The sequence below is a fragment of the Canis lupus genome, chromosome 32 (genome assembly GCF_011100685.1).
Source record: "Canis lupus familiaris isolate Mischka breed German Shepherd chromosome 32, alternate assembly UU_Cfam_GSD_1.0, whole genome shotgun sequence".
Classification (NCBI taxonomy): Eukaryota; Metazoa; Chordata; class Mammalia; order Carnivora; family Canidae; genus Canis; species Canis lupus.
The window spans coordinates 6,745,721-6,766,939 of NC_049253.1; the positions used below are offsets into that span (position 1 = coordinate 6,745,721).

At 37.4% G+C, this 21,219-nt stretch overlaps 1 protein-coding gene across 50 annotated transcripts in view; it reads right to left on the reverse strand.

The window, feature by feature from the left end:
* Positions 1–505: 505 nt before the first annotated feature.
* The window catches only part of ANK2 (ankyrin 2), a 330,735-nt gene continuing 310,021 nt past the window's right edge, over positions 506–21,219 (reverse strand). For 31 of the 50 annotated variants that reach the window (XM_038581813.1, XM_038581831.1, XM_038581851.1 and 28 more), the window contains 10 exons: positions 20,323–20,397; positions 18,275–18,406; positions 17,194–17,337; positions 14,127–14,412; positions 12,252–12,540; positions 9,218–9,301; positions 8,965–9,129; positions 7,799–7,981; positions 6,350–6,441; positions 506–2,781 (listed from right to left, as the gene is read on the reverse strand). In XM_038581813.1, coding sequence (XP_038437741.1) covers positions 2,598–2,781; positions 6,350–6,441; positions 7,799–7,981; positions 8,965–9,129; positions 9,218–9,301; positions 12,252–12,540; positions 14,127–14,412; positions 17,194–17,337; positions 18,275–18,406; positions 20,323–20,397 — 1,634 coding nt within the window. In that variant the 3' untranslated portion in view covers positions 506–2,597. Of the gene's footprint in view, positions 2,782–6,349; positions 6,442–7,798; positions 7,982–8,964; positions 9,130–9,217; positions 9,302–9,793; positions 9,887–12,251; positions 12,541–14,126; positions 14,413–17,193; positions 17,338–18,274; positions 18,407–20,322; positions 20,398–21,219 lie in introns of all 50 variants that reach the window. The other 19 variants (XM_038581821.1, XM_038581822.1, XM_038581834.1 and 16 more) reach the window with 2 other exon arrangements.

Genomic DNA, 21,219 nt, shown 5'->3' on the forward strand with positions numbered 1-21,219 from the left:
CCCTTTTGTTACTCATATTAATGTACCCATTTAATGTTTAATTCTCAGGCCATGAGATAAATAACACGCTCACCCACCCCAGAGAAATGCTATTTCCCAGAGGAAGGTGTTTCTGGAGCACCCCTGTATTATAAGCGAGAACCGAAATGGGAGACTCCTGCCCAATGAGCCTTAATGTCCTACCAATCTCTGGTTCCCCTCTCCTCATTGCCCCCAGCCTCCAAATTCCTATTTCTTATTTACTGATGATCCGAAACTAAATATAAATCTTTGTCTTTCTCCTTTTGCATAACGAAAAGTTTTGAGGGCAAGGACAAAAATCTTTCTACCCATTTCAGTGCTTATATACAGTGTTGGTTATATAGCATACTCAGTCACTAAATAAAAATTAGAAGGGAAAGAGCATTCTGTGCCCTTTCTGGCTTCATACCCATGTCATCTCTTTAATAACCTCTTATCTCATGAAATCACAGACTAAGTGATAAAGAAGAATAAATTACTGTTGCCACATTTAACACTTGTACATTTTATTTAATTAAATCAGCCATTGTACACATTGCAGCTATGTATTGTTAGTGTTGTATTTTTTTTTCCATTAACTAATACATGCCCTCATAGATATATTCAATTAGTGTTATCACCATGGGAACAAGATGCTGATTCATCAACTGAAAATTCACTTCTTCTCACAGTATTCAAGTTTTTTGATTACACAGCAAAAATCAAAAATCAAAAAAAGGTGAATAACCATTATGTTGTTACACAGACATCATCTGCACTGCAAATAACACAACAGAAATGCTTTTCTTGAGCTCCAGTGAAGGTTTTGACAAGAAGGCCATGGCGTGTCTCAAAAAGTTTCACCATGAGCCGCTCTCATTTTGGCTGCCAAAGAAAGCTTTATTTCCTATCCAACTGCCAAAAAGTGCTAGCATTTGAGGCTTAAGAGATTTGGCTTGTGGGAAACCTCCCTCCCAGGAAATTTTCTCCCTTGGCAACATTACTTGAAATGATGAAGTGCCATTGTTTGTCACATTTGTTTTTGACATTCGGAGCAATGAGTCATTTTTGCACAACAGGAAAAGACCAGATAGAATTGGAAAATGTTCAATCCCTGGAGGATAGACTCTTTTTTTTTTTTTAATTTCATCTTCATTGAATATACTTTTCTTTAACAAATAACTGATTCGAAATGTATACTGTTTATATGAATATATTTGTGAATATATATATATGTTAAAATGCTACACAGCTTCAACCACTAGAGGAATAAGGAATAGGACATGGAAATCACTCAGATGATTAAAGTTCCTTCTTTGAAACAAAAAAGTGCACAAATGCACTTCAGAGTTTCCAAGGGAGTTTGGATTTCAAATAAATAAATCAAAAATTTTAACCAAAACCAAATTGGTAAGGATTTCTCAACCTTGTCTGCAAGCTAAAAAACAGACCTAGCGGAAAAGTGAAAAGTGCTTGCTCAGGGTCAAAAGAATGAAAACCATCAGTGTGATCAGAAGAGGAGTTTTGACTGTGGTTTTGATTTTTAAATGCTACATGCAGGTATTAGAGAAGATATAAACCCGGGCGGGGGGTCAGGAGAGGGGAACCACTCCAACATGGTGAAGGAGTTTAACCTTTTGCGTAGAGGGTAAATCTTGTTTCCAATGAATTATCTACAGTGCAGTGGCCAGAAGAAAGTACCACCAATAAGACAGCGTGGTTTGCTAAAGCAGCAATGAAAACTGGAAAACTACAGTAGTTATAGCTTTTAAAATACCCTGCCAATGTGTCCAAAATCTAAAAGACCTGAAGATGCTAGAACGCCACCAGCTGTGGCTGCTAGCAGCTGAATACCTCATTGATTCCTTCCTTTAGCCGTCTGCTCCCCTTCTCCCTTCCCTCAGAGTGGCTGTTGGAGAATCCTAAATCAAGGCTGGCCAGCACCAGCAGTAAGTGCTTAGTTAGGATAGTTCCTTGAGGTTATCAACCCATCTTTAACTAGGAGCAATGGCTACTCTGGAAGTTCTAAGGACATGGTAGGTCTGAAGTGCTTCTTTTGCAGTAGAACTGTATTATCATTCGATTGTGTTAGCAATATCTTAATTAACCATTGTTCAGCAATTTCTAGAGGCCTTTTATTCCATGATGCCCAGTGTAGTTATGATAGGCAGTGGTTTTAATTTAATATGTTGTTCATCTGAGCATTTTAGCTATATACATGGTATAAGGATATCCCCTGGAAGGACTCCTAGATAGCATCACTTGAAGAGGTCTGTAGGTGAAGTTCTTCTGATCGATGGATTTTCATGGAGCTTGTGCAGGAGCAAAGAACAATGGAGGTGGCCAGTTCCCAGTTTAGCACAGACACAACAAAGTAGTGGATACAGCATCCAGTCTGAAGGATGCTATCTTTGGTCACAAATTAGCTTACAGTCAGAGAGAGGACGGGGAAAAACTGAAACAAAATGCGGTGTGTATTTGCTCAAAGTGGAAGTGTCAGGGTATCCCATGAGGCCGGTTAGGTCACTCTGCTAATGACGCGGGAAGTTGCATATTGAGTGAATGTGTGGTTTCTGGTGTGAGGACTGGGCAGCCCCTCACTTGGCCTCTGGCTTCGAGTCCTCCTTGCAGAAATGCCGAAGGAGTTGCTGGAGGTCGCGCTGGAGGTCATCTTGGTCTAGTGCTTCTGGTACATCCTCCAGGTGCTCCAAGTAAATGCGTTTTCCATGCTGGTCCTTCACCACAGCCCTCTTCTGTGTACTGGCTTTACTCATTGTTGTCCTGGAGGAAAGCAGACAAGAGAGAATTATGCTTTCTTCACTAAAAGACAGCCACCATCTTTGGAATGGGGGTAACCGTGACATGAAAGTACTTTACTGTCCTACCTCCGGATAATTCTACACTGAGCTATTAGTTGAACAACAGCCATCTTTCCACATCTGTCTTTGAAACATGGCTTCTTCTATCTGATGTGAGTCATGAAGTGTTTTAAAGTGTTTTGGAACAAAGAGTATTTTTTAAAACTTAAGGAACTATTTCAAATAAATAAAACCATGCTTTAATGTGATTCTCTCCAAAAGTAACCAATCATTCATGTTTTGTTCAAGGCACACTGATTTGAAAAGCTTGGCTTGGGGCGCCTGAGTGGTGCAGTTGGTTGGGTATCTGACTCTTCATTTTGGCTCAGGTCGTATTCTCAGGATCATGGGAATGAGCTCTGCATAAGTCTTCCCACTCAGTGGGGATCTGTTTGAGAATCTCTCTCCCTCCTTCTGCCCTTCCTGCTCATACTCTTTTCCTAAAATAAATAAAATAATCTTAAAAAAAAAAAGAAAGAAAAGAAAAGGAAAGCTTGGCTCATCCTGAAACAGGGATTCCATATGTACTTCTTGACAGGCTGAGAATAGTTCTTGATTTTTTTTTTTTTTTTTGAAACACCTTCACTGCCAGCTTACTCCTTAGAGTTGCATCCTGTTCTAGGAAAATTTTTCCATGGACACAGATCTTTAAAACTGGAATCCTCTTCTATCAACATAGAGGAAGGTGTACCAGTGAGAGATGAAGGTCTGCCCAGATATTGAAACCCCATCTGAAGACGGTGGGGAAGAGAGAGGAAAGAAAAAAAACACCGAGACAAATTCTTCCTCCGTCTGCTCAGATCTCAATGGACTTTGCCCATTTTTGGTCTTCTATGCCATTGAACAGTCTGCTGCTTTCTTGGTTCCCTCTTAACTAGTGATTACTCGACAAAGGGGCTATGATGTACTGTAATATTTTGTACTATTTTCCTGTATCTCTTCTTGAAAACGATTATGCTGTAATTTGTACATCCTCTCTTCTTCTCACTACTTCTAAATATAATTATTCATTCCGTAAATATGTGGTGAACATTTTTAATGTGCCAGGCACTATTATTATAATGAATAAGGAAAATGAATCTCAGAGATTTTAAGCAATGCTCCAAATACAAAATAACAGTTAGTATGAAGTGGGGCCAAGACTCAAAGATTCCAGAGCCTGAATCCTTACCATGATGCCATGCATCTTCATTGAAAACCATGGAAGAAATGAGCAGTTTTCATGACTTTACCCAGCATTTTTCTTATTGATTCCTAGTGTTAAAGAGCTAGAGGTTCTGCTCTCATCATTATTCTGCCTTCTAACACTGTCATGCATTTAAGATCATTTTTATTTATTTATTTTTTTAAATGACTTCTATTAGCTGAAATGTTTTCAGCTTTCTTTTGGGCATCTTTTGTTTCCTTCTTCTTTCTCCTCTCATGTTCTCTTCTTCTCTCCCTTCCTTTGACACCACATGAATTATTTTGCATCTGAAAACAAATTTGTTCCTTTAAAAATTATTTATATATTTGAGAGAGAGAGGGGAAGAGGTACAGGGAGAGAGAATCTTTAAGCAGGCTCCCCACTGAGCATGGAGCTCAATATGGGGCTCAATCCTGGGACCCTGAGATTATGACCTAAGTCAGACACTTAACCGACTGAGCCACCCAGGCACACTAAATTTGCTCTTCTTAATAAAAGGTCAAATCTGGTTCCAATGGTTGACATCAAATCATGGTTTGTTTTTTTTTAAACTATGTAGCACCTATAATTTTTCTTCTCCCAAAAGGCAAATATCTGACTATTTCTGCCAAGAGCTAAGAGAAGCCTTCATGGCACTGGTGTGGGGGGATAAGCTTTATTCACAGGACAATCCCTGATATTTTGTGCAGATATGTGTAGATGAATGTGTTTATGAGTATGCATATGCATATTCTTCAAGCAGTGAAATGAATCTACCCATTATGCATATAAGGGGAGCAGTGGGCATCATGAAATGTCTTCAGCAACATACAAGATAAAGTGTTATACATGACAAATACAGTTCCAGAACTAAATAGCTATAGAATTTGAGTTATCTGTATCTTTGGCTTCAAATTCACCAGTTGTAGTTGAGAACTTTGGATTAACTCATCTCTAAATGTATTCCAATTTAAACATCTCATGATGCTAGGATATGTACATGGTTTATATGGCTTTGTCTGAGTAACTGAATAAAAGACTTAAATGTTTAGAGTACAGGAGTGCCTGGGTGGCTCAGTGGGTTAAGCGTCTGCCTTCTGCCTAGGCCATGATCTTGGGGCCCTGGGATCGAGCACCACATCATGCTCTCTGCTCAATGGGGAGTCTGCTTCTCCCTCTCCCTGTCTCTTTCTCTTTCTCAATAAATAAAATCTTTTTTTAAAAAAGTTCAGAGTATAAAAAGCACTTTATTCTTAGTTTATGTAGCATTTTTATAGTTCTCTTGGCAATTATACCCTTAAATTCTTAGCTGCTGTGGTTGTTCACATGTGATTGGAGGGCGGAATTGTGATAGAACCTTTAATTCACTGTTCTAATTATTATGTTCTACAGGCTAAAAATAGCTTTGTAGAGTACTATAAATGACAATCTTTTTCTTCTTTACAATGACATGGAAAGCACAATAGTAACTTGAATTTCCATTGTGTCTTTTCACTGAGAAGCAGAGAGCACTTTATTAGCATGGTGCTGCTAAAGGACCAGAGACAAGGGCCAGGAGACAAGGCAAGGGTACTGAAGTTCATACATCAAATTGGTGGTAGGGATGGGCTGACCAGAGCGTTTCACAGCTGGTCCCCTTTTATAGGTGCAAAAGTGAGTTGCTTATTGCTTTTATGATTCTTTCTTAACTTAGTAGATTCCCTGGTTTCAGTACTGCTAGGTACATTCAGGTTTGTTGGTATCAAACTCATGCTCATGTTATTTGCCACTCACATGCCAGATCATGAACTAGCTCAAAGCTTTTAGAAGGAGCTAAAAACAAAACAAAACAAAACAAAACAAAACAAAACAAAAGAAAGAAAGAAAGAAAGAAAGAAAGAAAGAAAGAAAGAAAGAAAGAAAGAAACCTTAAGCATGTACCACACAAAGTTATGATTTGCTAAGATTGAGCTGAAGGCAGCTGGTCACAAGATTAATTTGTGAGCAGTTGATTAGATTCCTCTTCATATGTGCTCCAAATCTATCAACACAACTATCTTGGACTATCCCAGGCAGTTGGCCTCAGCAAAACTGATGACTTGCTAAAACCCAAGGAGTGATTGTGTAAACAGGTGTCTCATTCTCAAGCCTTAGTATTACCTTCAAAGCATCTATAGGTATGACACATTGACAGATCTACCATTTGACAAAAGTGTACAATACAGAGAGAGTTGAAAGTTCCCAAAGGATGTTAGGGTATATGTAGGGGCTCTGTTTTTCTTTTCTTAAAATTGGAGAAAAATTTAAGATGTTAGTTGGCAAAGCGTAACCCCATGCTAACCCAAACCTTTTAATTATTGATCCATCCTCTTTCAGGATTTCATTCTCTACTAAACTGGGGAGGTGCACTTTCATGTGGCTACCTGTATAACTCAAAGCCTAAAGTAAGAAAAAAGAAAACAGGACAAAACCCATCATAAACCATAGACTTAGAAATAATCTATTACTTTGCTTAATTGATAATAAGTATAAAAAATATATTTGAAAGGATAAGTAAAAACAATATTAAGATCAAATGCAAGTATTGAATTTTATTTAAATTTCTCCCACTTGTGAGGGACATGCATTATAATGCTTCATAAATGCTGGTAAATAATAGCTGAACTGATTGACTTTTAATTTTCTCCTCATTTCATCTTCCTTCCTTTCCCAGTGGAGACTCCACTGGTAAATATAATGATCAGAGACACAATAAGCAACAAATAAATACGGCCTACAGTGTACAACTCACATAATTCATCTTTTGATTAAAAATGCTTCCCTTAAAAGTATTTCATTAAGGTATGCTTTTCAAATCCCAATGCATTCATATATAATCCTAACGCATACCATGGGTATAGATGAGGACACACATGTAACATTTAACTTCAAAATGTCTCAATAGCAAAAAATGTTTGGTGGATGTTTGCATATGCCCACAATCCCTTAGTCAAAACCCTTGGGACCAGATGTGTTTCAGAATTCAGAATTTTTTCTTTTTGGATTTTAGGAAGGTAGTATGATATATACAATGTACATTCTAATACCCCAGAAGGGGTTGGGACAGCATCCTGCAATCAAACTCATAAATAAACAAATAAACAGCAAAACATATGAATATTCATTCTAGGTAGGACAAAGAAAAAAAAACCCTCCATGTCAGCTCATCTTAAGTTTCACTGCCCAATTAGCTTGCTACTAACTTACAAAATTTGTTTTGGTTTTCAGAATTTTTGGATTCTTGTACCTAGGAAGGATCTGTCCCCATAGACTCATTACCTAATTATTGGAAATTAGAACTTAAATAATTAAAAATGCTTATTTTATTTCTAGGTTTAAAATAAACCTGAACTTTCTTTAATGCCTATCTTTGGAAACATTTGAAAATATCAGCTAGTAATGATAATTTGCAACCTATTCATTTCTTTCTCTTAGTAATTGGGAAGTCACTTCCGGGACTTCCACGTAAGATGTACGATCATGACCTAATTCTAAAGATTCTGATTCTGATTCAGCTGAAGTCAATGTTGGTCATCTTGATATTTAAAGCATTTATAGTGGTACCAATGAATATCACAAGTTGTGGAAACATTAACTCGCTGTAGAGTTACACAAACAGGAGTTCTACTCTTGAATTAGTCTGTACCCTCCCATGAACACATATGTGGAATGACATAATGATAAACCATTTTCTTTTTAAACACAAAGCAAACAAAACACACAACACAAAACCAAAAAAGTGATAATGCTTCTATACCTCTTCAAAGTCATCTTTGGCTGAAGGAAGATCAGTGGCTAAACTAGAATCACCCAGATGTTTCTCCATCCTCTCTCCATGTACCACAGTTGTTTTAACAACTTTGCTGACTCTACGGCCTTCCACTGGTTCAGCCTGAAATTGTGAGGTACTGGACAAAATGCTGGGCTCAGACAAAGTTACCTAATGAATGAAGGACACATGATACAGTTTCTGACTGACACAATGTAACAGTGATGAGTTTTCCTATGTAGAAAAACAAAAACACCAAAACCCTATAATGATATATATTGGTCTTCTAGAAAACAGTATTTTGGAAAAGAGAAGCAGTTACAAAAAGCATCAATTGGTAATGCTGCTATAATGTACTCAGCACCAAACCAACCACTCATGAGTCACTTGAAAGAAAATCTGTCAGGAAGTATTATGAATGAGAAACCGATTGCTCAGTGCAATGTGGACATAACAGCTTGTAGATGAACCCTCTCTTTCCAAGTTTAAATGGTTTTGACATTATGAAGATAAAATTAATTCCCAAAGAAGAAACTTTCAAAGATATGAAAAACTGAAAAAGTAGATTTCTAGAGAAATTTTGTGTATAATAATAGTATTTTGAGGATATGAATGAATGCAAAACAGTGAGTATGTCAGAAATTATATGTCAAAGAGGTAACTGTTCCTTAGAGAGAAGTAGAACAGAAAGAAAACTATTGATCAGGGATTCTTGGGATCCTGGCTTTAGTGACTCTAAAATGCATAAGCTTAACTCTCAGATATTTATCTATAGTGCCTTACAGAAGGCTGCCATCCCACCCAGGGAACAAGCACAACAACACAAGAGTAGGCGCTTTGTGTGACATTGTTTGCCAGCAAATGAAAATCTGGTCTTCTGAAATTTGACTTTGGATTTCTGTTGTATGTACTTGACTATGAATTAAACAGGAAATAGAAATAAGAAGGGCCAAAGAGAGATAATGACTATAGTGGCTATAAATCTCCTCTATGGCTATTTTAAAATTCCACAAAATCATGAAGAGAAAAACGAATGTGAGCTGAAATCAGGGTGCCATATAAGGGGCCATTAGAGATAAACAAATGCATCCACCTCTTCTGACTCTAATTTATACTTCTCCATAAAACCAGGCTGGAGAATCAGATGATCTTACCTCTGACTGTTCGATGTCACTCTTTAATACAATGCGCTTCATGACTTTGGAATAGCCATCTCCTTCCTCAATGCTGATGGGTCCCTGTGCCATTCCCTGCATCGTAACCTCCTCTTTCTCTGTGCCATCAGAGGATACATACCGCCTAATGATTTTTCTAGTGACCTGAAAGATATTTTATTCATGCAGCTCGTCTTTGAGCGGCAGTACCAGGGTACTGATAAGTTTGACATCAACCACATTAGATTAATACCTTCTTTACCACAGTGTGTCCGTGCTCATCAATGTATTCTTCTTCTGTGACTGTTTCTGGGGGTATGTCAGGCATATCATCTCCCTAAATGGTTGAGAGAAAAGGGTCACTTTGGTGTTTGGTACCAATTCTGAGAAACTACTCCCAAGTGCTTATAATGTGAGCCATGTTAGAAAAGGAAGGGAGCTACTAAGAAGCACTGCTGAGATGCCAAGTCCTGTCGAGTAGTATGTTTAAAAGAAAGGAAAAAAATGGGTAATAACATGCTTAGGAGAACTGGACCAAAGTTAGGTGTAAAACAAACATACGAACAAAAACAGACAAGCGAGGTGAGGTGGGTGGGAGTGAAGAAGCACTCTTGCTCTTGCTGTTCGCTCTCTTGGAGGTGGGCTGCCAATGTCATCACTGCTGCATTTTTTTTTTAAACAAACCAAACTTAGGAGAGTTAAAGGATCTGCTTTTGAATGGCCATGCACTACCTAAAGAGCATGCCAAGCCCTCAATGCTCCAGGTCTATCACTCTCTGAGGGCTATGGGGACAGAAGCGTCCCAGACGTGCAGTAACGTAACTGGTACCTGAATAATCACTCGTCGGCGGACAACCCTGGTAGTTACCATCGCCTCCTCATCTGAGCTGGCCTCCAGCTCACCTAATTCCTCTGTTAGCTCCTGGTGGAAGCATGGAAGCATTGTTTTGTTTAACACGCTAAGGAATGTCTTCACTACTGGTTTCTGCGTTAGTTCACACTGTTTTCTCAAAGTCTCATTCATGGAAGCTTTGGTGGAAAAGCCAGCAGGGCAAACAGGTGTGTGCCTATCTCACATTTTGATAAGAAGATAGTTTTGTGTTCATGAATGAAAAAAAAATCTGGAATTCTGAAAGCTGTCTGAGTGCCCATCTGTCAAAATCTGTCAGAAGAAATAAGCAGCTTGTCCACATCACTTCTTGGACTTAAATTCCTGATAAATAACTAGATGTAAACACAGAAGTTAAGCAGCACAAACAACACTTGTAAGCCACTGACACTCAGGCTTAGTCTTGAAATGATTAACCCACAGGTATAGAAATAACTTATGCTTGGAGCACAACTTTCTGCAAAAAGTCAGTATTTCCTAATAGTTGTTATCTAGCCAGTAAAGCATCTCCCTGGGAACAAAGGAGGCAGGCTATGAATATTAGACTCATTCTGCAGAGAAGTTAAGGTGCACTGGCCAGTCTGATATTATGGGTCTGGCCCTGAGTTAGAGATGGAATTTAAAACATAATTTTAGATTAGAACATATATCTTGGGAGCATTTTGTCAATGTACTCTCTCTCAAGGGGATGCTATTTTTTTTTAAAGAAAACTCAATGAAATTTTTCCAACATATTTTTAAATATCTGGTATATTGCTATATGCTTTTCTACTAAAAGAAAACATGTTAAATCTAAGCCAAATTATACTTTAAATATATTCAGGAATCTACTGCCTAGAAATATGATCAGCAAGAAAAGTGATTGAAATTGGATCCTCAAGATAGGGTCATGAGAAGTTAAGGGTCAAACTAGGAAGGATCACAGAGATAATTGGATATTCATCACGAATAAATGGAATGGGTCTGTATAAAGTGGACTACAGAAGGACTTATCAAAATTTCTTTATGTGCATTGAAAAAGTAAATGAATTATCCAAATAATTGTTTGAGATCTATACTTCATTTAGCCAATAGATTCTTAGGCTAAATTTAGTTAACTTTTAGGTCCAGATAGCATCTTTGAAACATTTTTACTAGAATTCATTTAAGATAAGAACTTGGGAGATGAATAATTCTATGTAAACTTAAAATAAAATTCCATTCATGGGATGAATTCATTATTTAAGATAACTGCCAAAATTGGGACACAGTTTTCATTCGTCTGAACCTCTCCTAATTTTAGTTATGATTTTAGATAAATCCTGCAGATTTATGAGCAGATGTCATCCTCACGGTGAACAAAAATAAATGTGAGCCTTCAGCCCGCAGATAAGTTGTACTCTTTTCCTCAAAGTTTCAGTTCCTTTATATAACTCATTCTCTACTACTGAGACATATAGTAATGCTTTAAAAACACTTTGATGTAGAAAATGTTTTTGGATTCTAAAAGGAAAAATAAAAAATAAATAAAAGGAAAAATATAGAATTTAATTGATATTAAATTACATTTAACGCAAAAAGATCCTGGCACTTTCTTCTGTGCATGAGAATCATCTAGGGAGTTACCTGAAATACAGATTCTGGGTCCCCCTTCCCCCTCTGAGGTTCATTTCGATTCACAAGCTCTGAGGAGGGCTCAGACCCCACCAGTTAATGCTGAGGATGTGGAGAGATTAGAATATGTTTTGAGAATAAATGGTTTATGTGAATTTCTTAATATGGTCTCCACCTCTCTTCAGAACATCAAAACTCATTTAATGACAAAGGAAAGGGTGTGATGCAAGCTCCTGCTCCAGTCAGGTATTCTGATATTCTCAATCAGCAAGAAGTTGAGGAACAATGTCCTTTTTTTCAAAATCATTTTAAAAACAGATATAAGGAGATCTATTTTGGAAATCATCTTTCCTTTAATGAGAAAATTTTGAGGAGGTAAACCCCACTAAATATCCACAATCTGCATGCTCATCAGCTGACAGCACAGACAGATCTAATCAGAGTCTGCCTGCCACACGTTTCCATGGCTGGCACTTACCTGAGGCCCTGTTCATCCCTCTTACTAGTCTTCAAGCCCATGGTTATCAATTTTGAAAAGTTACATCCAGGTATCTTGTTTCACACCAGGGTTCATTTTCCTTAGCAAATGGTTTTCCAATTAGAGCTCACGATCAAATAGCTAGAATTGGAACGTGTATCATTTTTTTTTCTAGATTCTCTAGTCCCCAGGTTTTAAAAGGGATTGAGAGGTTCACATGACCCAGGTTAATTTTTTCAGAGAAAACATAAGCCATCAGAGAAATGGAAACTGGGGAAGATTTGTAGCTTCACTGCCTGTGGGCAAGGAAATGGAGTAGATTCTTACCTTATGGAAAGCTGCATCTTCATCAAGTCTTTCAAGTATCTGTGACTGGTCTTCAGCAGATTCCACTATCACCAGGCTGGTTTTCCGAGGACTCTCCTCCCCACGTTCTGGGGGCTCTTCGGGTTCTTGTATGATAGGAGAATCTCCATGCTCGCTAGATGTTGGGGTCTGGAGGTATGGCCTCTCCTCCTCAGGAGGGGTCCTGATTTCCTCAGGTGTCTTGCTGGGAGAGGCAGATTCAGCTGTAGGCTTTTGAGTCTCCGACACTTCCGTCCCTGGGGTTGTCACACTGAAACAGAGAAGCCAAGTTATAGCATGAAAGCATATGCATTTTTCGTTCTGCTGAAGCAAGGGAATTGGAAGGAAAGATGGAATTTACCTTCATGGTCCAGGGAAGTCATGTTAAATTACCGCACATTGATCTAGCATTGACTAAGAAAGGTGTATTCTAGAGATAAAAAATTATCCTAAAATGTATTACCATTTCCTAATTTCTACAAAGTATATAAATTATAATTTCATCTTTTCTTTGATAACTGAAGGTGAACTTGAAGATTTGAGAAAGTTTATATAACAAAGATCTGTAAATAATAAGGTTTTCGAGGCAAGAATCAAAGTTTGGGGAAAAAATTTAAAAACCAATATATAAACCCATGTTAATATCATTATCATAACTGTAAATATATAGAATCTTATTATACCTCTGGAAAACTATATGACTTCATGGAAAGACCTGGTTAAAACTTTTTCTACTGTTATAATTTGGAGTTACTCCAATGCAATCTTTATACTCCAATTTTCTAAATAAGAAAAATCTCTGCTTTTTTTTTTAACTTACTGTACATTATTGTCACTCCATATTAAATGCCCCAAGTGCTTCCCTGATATGCCCTCTTTGCTTCCCACCTGTTTCTTTCTCTTTCTTTTTCTTCTCTTCCCTAAAATCTAAAGGTAGTTGGGAGGGTGGTGGTTCGGTGGAAATAGAGATGATTTTATTATTCACTTCACTCTCTTTTCAAGTTCCAGTGACCCCAGCACAAAACTCACTTAATGACAAGAGAAATGCTCTGATGCAATCTCCTGACACACTGTTCTCAGATTTCAGGGCTGGGGACACAATTTCCTTTTGCAATAGTCTGTTTTCTTTCTCTAAATAACAAGTGCCATTTAAACAACTCTTTCTCCTTCGCTTCTATAAAAGCCCAGAACTTGGTTGGGTTCTGAGCTGCCTGTTCTGTAGCTTCCTTTGGCCGGAAGCTCTCCCAAAGACTTTCTTTACTCCCACTCTGATCCCATCCCACCTTATTTTAATAGTCTACCATTCCGTGTGAATAATCTGTGCTGTGTTTCCAATTTTACTGCTGGCCACCCCATCGCTTTGGTGAAACACACTGAGAGCTGCTTCACTGTATGCTGCCACTGTTCACACTCTCAATGAGCCAGGGACAACTGGCACCTGTCCAAGCACTACAGAGAAGTGAGGGGCAGTACTCTAATGAGTAATAAGAATGAGGTCCATATGAAATTTTATAGTTGAAACAATGCTTTCACACACACATCCTTGACCTGTGACCCTATGAAATGAATAAGGAATATATTAATATAACTTAGAGAGGTGGAAAGAGAAATCAAAAGGGCTTTGGGACTTGCCCAAGGTCACAGGACTGGAAGTTGGTTCTATCAGATCTACCACATGAGGCTGTCACAATTAGGTCTCAACTCTTTTGCTCTTTTTCTGTAGTTCTGGCACTTGTTATTGGTGAGGTTATTTGAAAACCACCTGAAAACCATTTACAGCTGTATATGCGTGGGCACACTTGTCACACTGGCTTGTTTCGTAGAATTACATTTGATGGGCTTTCTTTTGACACTCACAAGTACTCTTGCTGACATTCAAGAGATGACTCTTCAGGCAGGCCTTGCGTTTTCCCTGAGAAATCCTGTTGAACTTGCTCCTTGTGAGTTTGGGGAAAGAGCTCTGTTGCTGAGCTGTCCCCCTCAGCTTTGGGGATGCAATCCTGAAAAGTGGAATACCCAACAGAAATGTCTTCCTCTGAGACAATGGGAGGGTGATCACAGGACTCGCTTTCTTTAGAAGCACCTTGCTCCTCTTTCTGCTTGTGCTGTGCAGTGTTTAGCTCCTCCTGAAGTACTGAGAAGCCTACAGGCGAGAAAATGGAAATTAACCATTGAATTGAAGCTCACTTATTATTAAACAGGTATTTATTGAGTAACTATTAATGTGCCACATCCTGTGATAGACCCATGGCTACAAAGCTGACCTTCAAGATGCAGATCATCTAGCAATGCTCAGGCAAGTAAGAGTCTATTAAAGTGCAGAGTGACTGGGCCACAGTGCCAGTCAATGAATGCAGAAGCACCCAACTCAGGGTTAAAGAATTAGGAAAGGAAATGCAGAGGGTGTGACATTTTAAGGAGACCTAATGATAAGTAGGCATTGGGATACTGAAGCACAGAAGGTAAGTAGTAAGAATTAGAGTTTAAGAATAATTAATAATAGCTCATACATTCTAAATTGATTATGTGTCAGGCACTGTTCTAGGTACTTCGAGAGTATTAACTTATATTAACAACACTCTGAAGTTTAATACCCTTTTTATGGAGGGTCTCTCAAGCCAGGCTAAGGAATTTGATTATGTCCAGGGCAGTGAGGAGTCACTGAAAAAATTTTAGCAGAGTTATGACTGAGTTATGTCACTCAACAGATACATATTGAGTATCAACGATGTGTTAGGTGCTGTTTAGACATTAGATATACAGCAGTGAACAAGATAAAAAAAGTCCTCATTGAAATCTGATTTCTGCAGATATGTATTTATGACAAATTTTAGGAGAAAAAGAAGCCAGGGTAAAAGTATAGAGCAAATAGGGTTAGTATTTTAGGTAGACTTGTCAGGAAAGAGTCCTGTTAGGAGAGGATTTTAAGCAGAGGCCTGAATTAAGTTAAAAGACAAAAGGGTATTGATGCTCTGAGGGAAGAACACTCGGGAGTAGAGGAAACAAAAAGGAGCAGAGCCCCAAAGCCTGAGAATATGCAGGGTGCCCAGGGAACAGCAGGGAGGCCAGGCGGGATTTATGAAAGAAGGAGAGAGATAGGAGAGGGGATAAGCTTTCCCTGAACAATGACACACATCATCATTTAAATCTAGGAAAAGTACGAAGCTACAGAAAGAAACCAAGGAAGAATAGCCAGTAAAATAGTGGGGAAAAAAACATGAAGGGAGGCTATCATGGAAAGTGTGAAGAAAATACTATAAGGAGAGATTACTTCTTTTTGTCAAATGTACTAAGGGGTACATGAGCTAAAGACTGACAAATTACTCACTGTATTTGGGAAAGAAGAAATAATTGGTGAATTTTATGACTGTTTTCCATTGGGTGGTGATGACAAAAGTCTGGCATAGATTCTAGAGATAGTTCTAGAGAGAACAGGAAGACATGAAGTAGATACAGGAAATTTAGGCTATACTTTTAAAGAGATTTTCTATAAAATGGAGAAACAGAACAATCATATAAGGAGGAATATGGGATGAAAGGAGTTGATTTGTTTTGTTTTTAATGCTCAATGCTGTTGAGCACGGTCTAGTTGTAGGAAACTACAGGGGATAACTATAGGAGTGAGGTTCTTAATTGGATAAAAAGGGGACAAGATCCAGTACAAAACAAGAGATGATGGTTTTAGCAAAGCACAAACATTTTATACAGGAGGGAAAGTAGAGGATAGGCATTGAGATGCACTTAGAGATGCAGATTTTGTGATGAAAGAATATGGAGACCCCTGGGTGAATCAGCAGTTGAGCATCTGACTTTGGCTCAGGGCGTGACCCCAGTCCAGGGATCGAGTCCCACATTGGGCTCCCTGTGAGGAGCCTGCTTCTCTCTCTGCCTATGTCTCTGCCTCTCTCTCTGTGTCTCTCATGAATAAATAAATAAAATCTTAAAAAAAGAAAGAAAGAATATGGACATTTGTTTAGGACGATCCTTATTTTTTCTAAGAAGTAGGAAGCTTGGTCATCGGATTTGAATACAGAGAAGAGAAATGCTAGAGGCTTGAAAGAAGAGAAGGTATAAAATAGAGATAAGAAAGAGAAGAAGAAAGAAAGTGGGTGACCATACAAAAAAAAATAAGAATGGACTAGAGAAACTTTAGTAGGTGGTAGGGCCAAAGGCTAGTAGTCCCAGTGGGTTTGGAGAATTGTTGGTGTGGAAGCAGAAGAGGAAGTAAGCATAATTCTTCAAGTTAGGATGCAGAAGTAGTATGGTCAGTGGTAGTAATATAGTCTTGGTTGTGAGCACTGAAGTAGATAGCTAAAATAAAGTGAAAGACCCAAGTATCAGAAGTGCCTTTAAGGAACTGAAAAAAAGGCACTGGATAGGTCATCCATGTTGTTGTTTGTATCCCCTTAAGACTCATGTGATGAAACCCTAATCCCAGTGAGATAGTATTTGGAGGTGGTGCCTTTAGAATGTAATTAGGTCACTGAGGGTAGAGCCCTTAATGGGACTAATGCCTTTATAAGAGGAGGCCAAAGAGTGAGCTAGATCTCTTTGCCCACGTGTGGACAACAGCAAGAAGATGGCCATCTGCAACCCAAAGGAGGGCCCTCACCAGAACCTGACTATACTGGCATCTTGATCTCTGACTCCCACTCTCTAGAACTGTGAGAAATAAATTTCTCTTGTTTAAGCTCCCAAATTTATGGCATTTTGTTATAGCAATCCAAACAGGTTAGGACAATAGTGAAATAATAAAGAATGAGCAATGGTTGGTGAATGAGCAATATGGGTATATTTTATAAGAAAATGAGAAAAATGTGTGATCACCAAAGTCCACAGACCACCCTCTAAATAAAGGAAGATTTGGTCCAGTTGCCCGAATTAAACACAGGTACAACACACCCACACACACTAATTGTTTGACCTTCACTATGATCCAGTGCAATTGTCTGTTCAATTTCTGCATAGCTATGAGTGATGCGCTCCTGGAGAGGCTCTGTGCTGGCCTCCATGAGATGAACAATATCCATTCGGTTGATCTTAGTGAGACATTCAATGAGATTGGTATCTGGAATATCAGAGAAAAAGCATTTAAAAAGTATTCCTTCTAAAATGTCTTTCATTTAGTTGCCTTACTAAAATTTTAGTATTTGCACAGGAAACAACAAAACTTATTAAACGTCTTTGTAAAAAGGAGCAAACAGAAAAGATATGTGTATGAAAAAGTGGGAAAGCATAGGCATAAGCCCCAAAAGTAGAGTTGCCAGATATTAGACAGGACACTGTCAAATTTGAATTTCAGATGAAAACCCAAACAAATTTTACAGCATAGGTATATCCCAAATACTACCTGAGGATATACTTATATTGAAAAAGTATTTGTTGACTTATTTTTATTTGCCAAATCTGGCAATCCTACCTAGAAGAATGGCAATAGAAGGAAAGGCAAATGTAGACTGGCTATAAATAAGGGAGGTCTCTAGGTAGATCTTTAGAGAGACATTAAAGGAAGTAGCAAATTTAGACTAGCTGAAGAATGGGACAAAGTAAAGGTCTTTACCACTTCTCACTTTATTTGATGTGGCCAGCATATTACATACAAATCATTATAAAGAATATCTTCTTGACATCTTTCCCTCATTTAAGTTATTTAGGAGTAATTTAGGAGTAAAGGAAGTAGGAATTGAAGGTAAGGCACTACCAATAAAACAATGACAAATAAAGTAACTGTCCATTCTCATATTTAGAAAATTTTAGGACTTTAAAAACATTCCAGTTAGCAGCCAATGTTTCCACTAATTGGCCTTGCTCAGGGGAATATAGGGTAAGAATTGTCAGCTTATTTTAGAAATGTCATAGCTTGTTCTCACTTGTTTACAGTAGTATTTCAGATGGATGGCATTCATTATTTTATTATTTTACTGAATTTGCAAGAAAGGGTTGGTGAATAGGCCTTATATCTCAACCTTTAGTCTAATGCTTTTTACATACAGTTCCCCACCTACCTGTAGCATGTTTGCCATCCCTTTCTAGCCAGTACTTCAAGAGCGCATGACTCTGGTCTTGGAGAGAATTAGGGTTCTCAATTCGAATTTGATGAATTTGTTCCTCAGTGAAATCCAATTCTCTTGCTAATTCTAGAAAAGAAAATATTACTCCATAAGTACCTTAACTTCAAAGTTTGAGTCTCCACACATGGCTTTGTGATTCAGTAAATGATGCATTCTTTGTATTACTGTAACAGGGTTCCTTTTCTCCCCTATGCATTAGAAGTGACTCTCAACATGCCTTTGTTCTTCTAGACCTAACTGTAGATGGTTTCCTTAAAATTGGTTATAGAATTGATCACTTTCACAGTGGAAACACTAAGTTTGAGGCAACTAATGATAAAACATGTATAATTCAGACCCATTTAATTCCAAAATGCAGACTGGACCATTAATACAGGCTTATACTCTTAACCAAGGTAATGGAAAATAAATTACTGAAAACAGGAGTAATAGACTTTCTCACTTTTAATCATCATTAAGTAACATTTTAAGTACTATAAATGCTATTTCTGTATACTTGGATAAATACTGCCTGTGGTTATATTATGGTGGTTGGATAGACTCCTTTCTTTGATTTGATGTCACATAAATAAAAGCTCTGGGAAGCATTAATTGACGTAGGGAAAAAGCCACAAATTTTTTCTTTAAAGTCTACCATTAACATTGTATGTGGACACTTATATATTGTGGTGTGTGTGTGTGTGTGTGTGTGTGTGTGTGTGTAAAAATAAGTGTCTTCTTTGGAGGGCAATTGGCCAATACCTTTCAAAATTAAAGATATATATATCCTTTATGCAGATATTCAATTCTATTTCTAGTAATATACTCTATAGAGACAGTCATGAAAAGACACCAATGCACTAGGATGTTTGTCATTAACAGGAAACAACCTAAATATCCAGTAATAAAGGCCACTGATAAAATTATACTTCGATACAGTAAAATTAAATAGCCATTTCAAAGAATGAGATAATATGTCTATGCTGATGGAATATTTATAAGGAGTAGTATTGAGGAAAATTGTGCTTATTTTTATTTTTTAAATTGTGCTTATTTTTAAATAGTACACATAGATGTATTTATATATATATATATGTATATATATATATTTTTTTTTTTCCTGAATACATGAGAAAGTGTAAGCAGTTACTTTTGAGGCATAGAGATAGAATATCAGATGCAGGCATGAGAAACTTATTTACACTTTTCATTGCATACCATTTCTGTATGGTTGTAGGGTTTGCATTTTCAACAAGTATATAGATGTTACATTTTATACGCAAATGCACACATACTTAATAAATAAATTAAATAATTCTGAATGTTACCTATTTAATTAGTCAACCAGGGACATTTTGATGTCCTTCCTTTCCCTATAACCCCTATTAAAAAAAATCTGACCAGCATTCAACAATTGTTTAAAAGTGAGGAGATGACTATTCTTTCTGCTTTGTATTACCTTTTTAAGGGTTTTATGGATTTCTATTTATCATATTGATTTTCTAATTTAATTTCCTTTAATAATTTAACATACATTATAATTTGTATGCTGAAATAGCCTCATTTCTCAGAAAATTAGTGAAACATCGTATTATATATATTTCAACACACATCCAAAGCAAATTTGAGTACTGTTCATGATGAAGATATCTGATATAAGATGTCTAAAATAAGAAGCCCTAGATTAAATCTCCAACTAAATTCATGACAATTACATCTAACAATGATTTTGAAACACAGTCATCTCCCCAAAGTTTGGATATCCAAAGCTCCGAAAGGAGGATGGTGACACTGGATCTATTCTCAAAATCCCCCACTTTAAAGTTCTATTTTTCTAAATTCCAGAGATAATAAAAGGCCTGCCTGGATTTTCTAGTTCATAGTTTATTATTCTTTTTACTATTCCACGTGGTCTTCTTCACTGTTAATGATAGTTGGCTGATGCAATTGTGTTTCCTAAACGAAGCAAGTTCTGTTGAAAAAATGAGTCACACTAATTTTACCTGTCCAGCTGAAGCCAAGGTGATCAGCAATATATGCCAGCCTCTCCTCGATCCGTTCCTGCTCATCCTGTTGATCTATAGAAGGTCAAAAACAGAATGGCCAAAGGTTGTCTATGACAAGAGAGCAACCACAGTACTGATCATCCAAAGAAAGGAAGTCACTTGTCCAAATATTTGATAATAGCACAAGTTAGCTATTATATTTTAAATCATTTTAAATTGTGTGTTTGCCTGATTTCTGGAATGGAATGGGAAATAAATTTAATTATAAATCATGAAAACCAACTGCTTCCATATCTCTTTAATCAAGACTAGTCACAGGCCACATTATACAAGTTGCTGATTTTTAGTAATCTTAGGACTATTTAAAAAAATTATCTGAGAGAATACTGCCCACCAGAAGACAATCATCCTGTTCACCAAAAAACAGAAAAATCATAAATGGGATACAGAAGTGGAGTAACTGGTTAGGACCTACTATTATTGCCTGTGGCAGCATAGATCACTTCCGGGTCATGTCTGAAAGAAATCACATCCAAGATTCATAAGAGACATAGATCATGGGTTAATCAGGCCATCCTAGGTTTTTTTTGTTGTTGTTGTTGTTGTTTTTTCAGGGTGGCCAGAAACATCTTCCTTGGTCCTGGTGACCTTGGAAGAAGGGAGGATAAAAGCATATGTATTTGTGTCTATTATATCAATAGGTATAGATGTCTTTTGTGTGAAATTTCTGTCTGCTTACTACTAAGTAAGCTTATATATAACTCCCACAAACTATAATTTCCCCATTCATTTTTAAATCCCATTAATCGATGGGCAGCATTTTAGGCATTATGACATTTTCTTACAACACAAATTTAAGAATAATAGTCTTCATTGTAGAGATATTGGAAGACC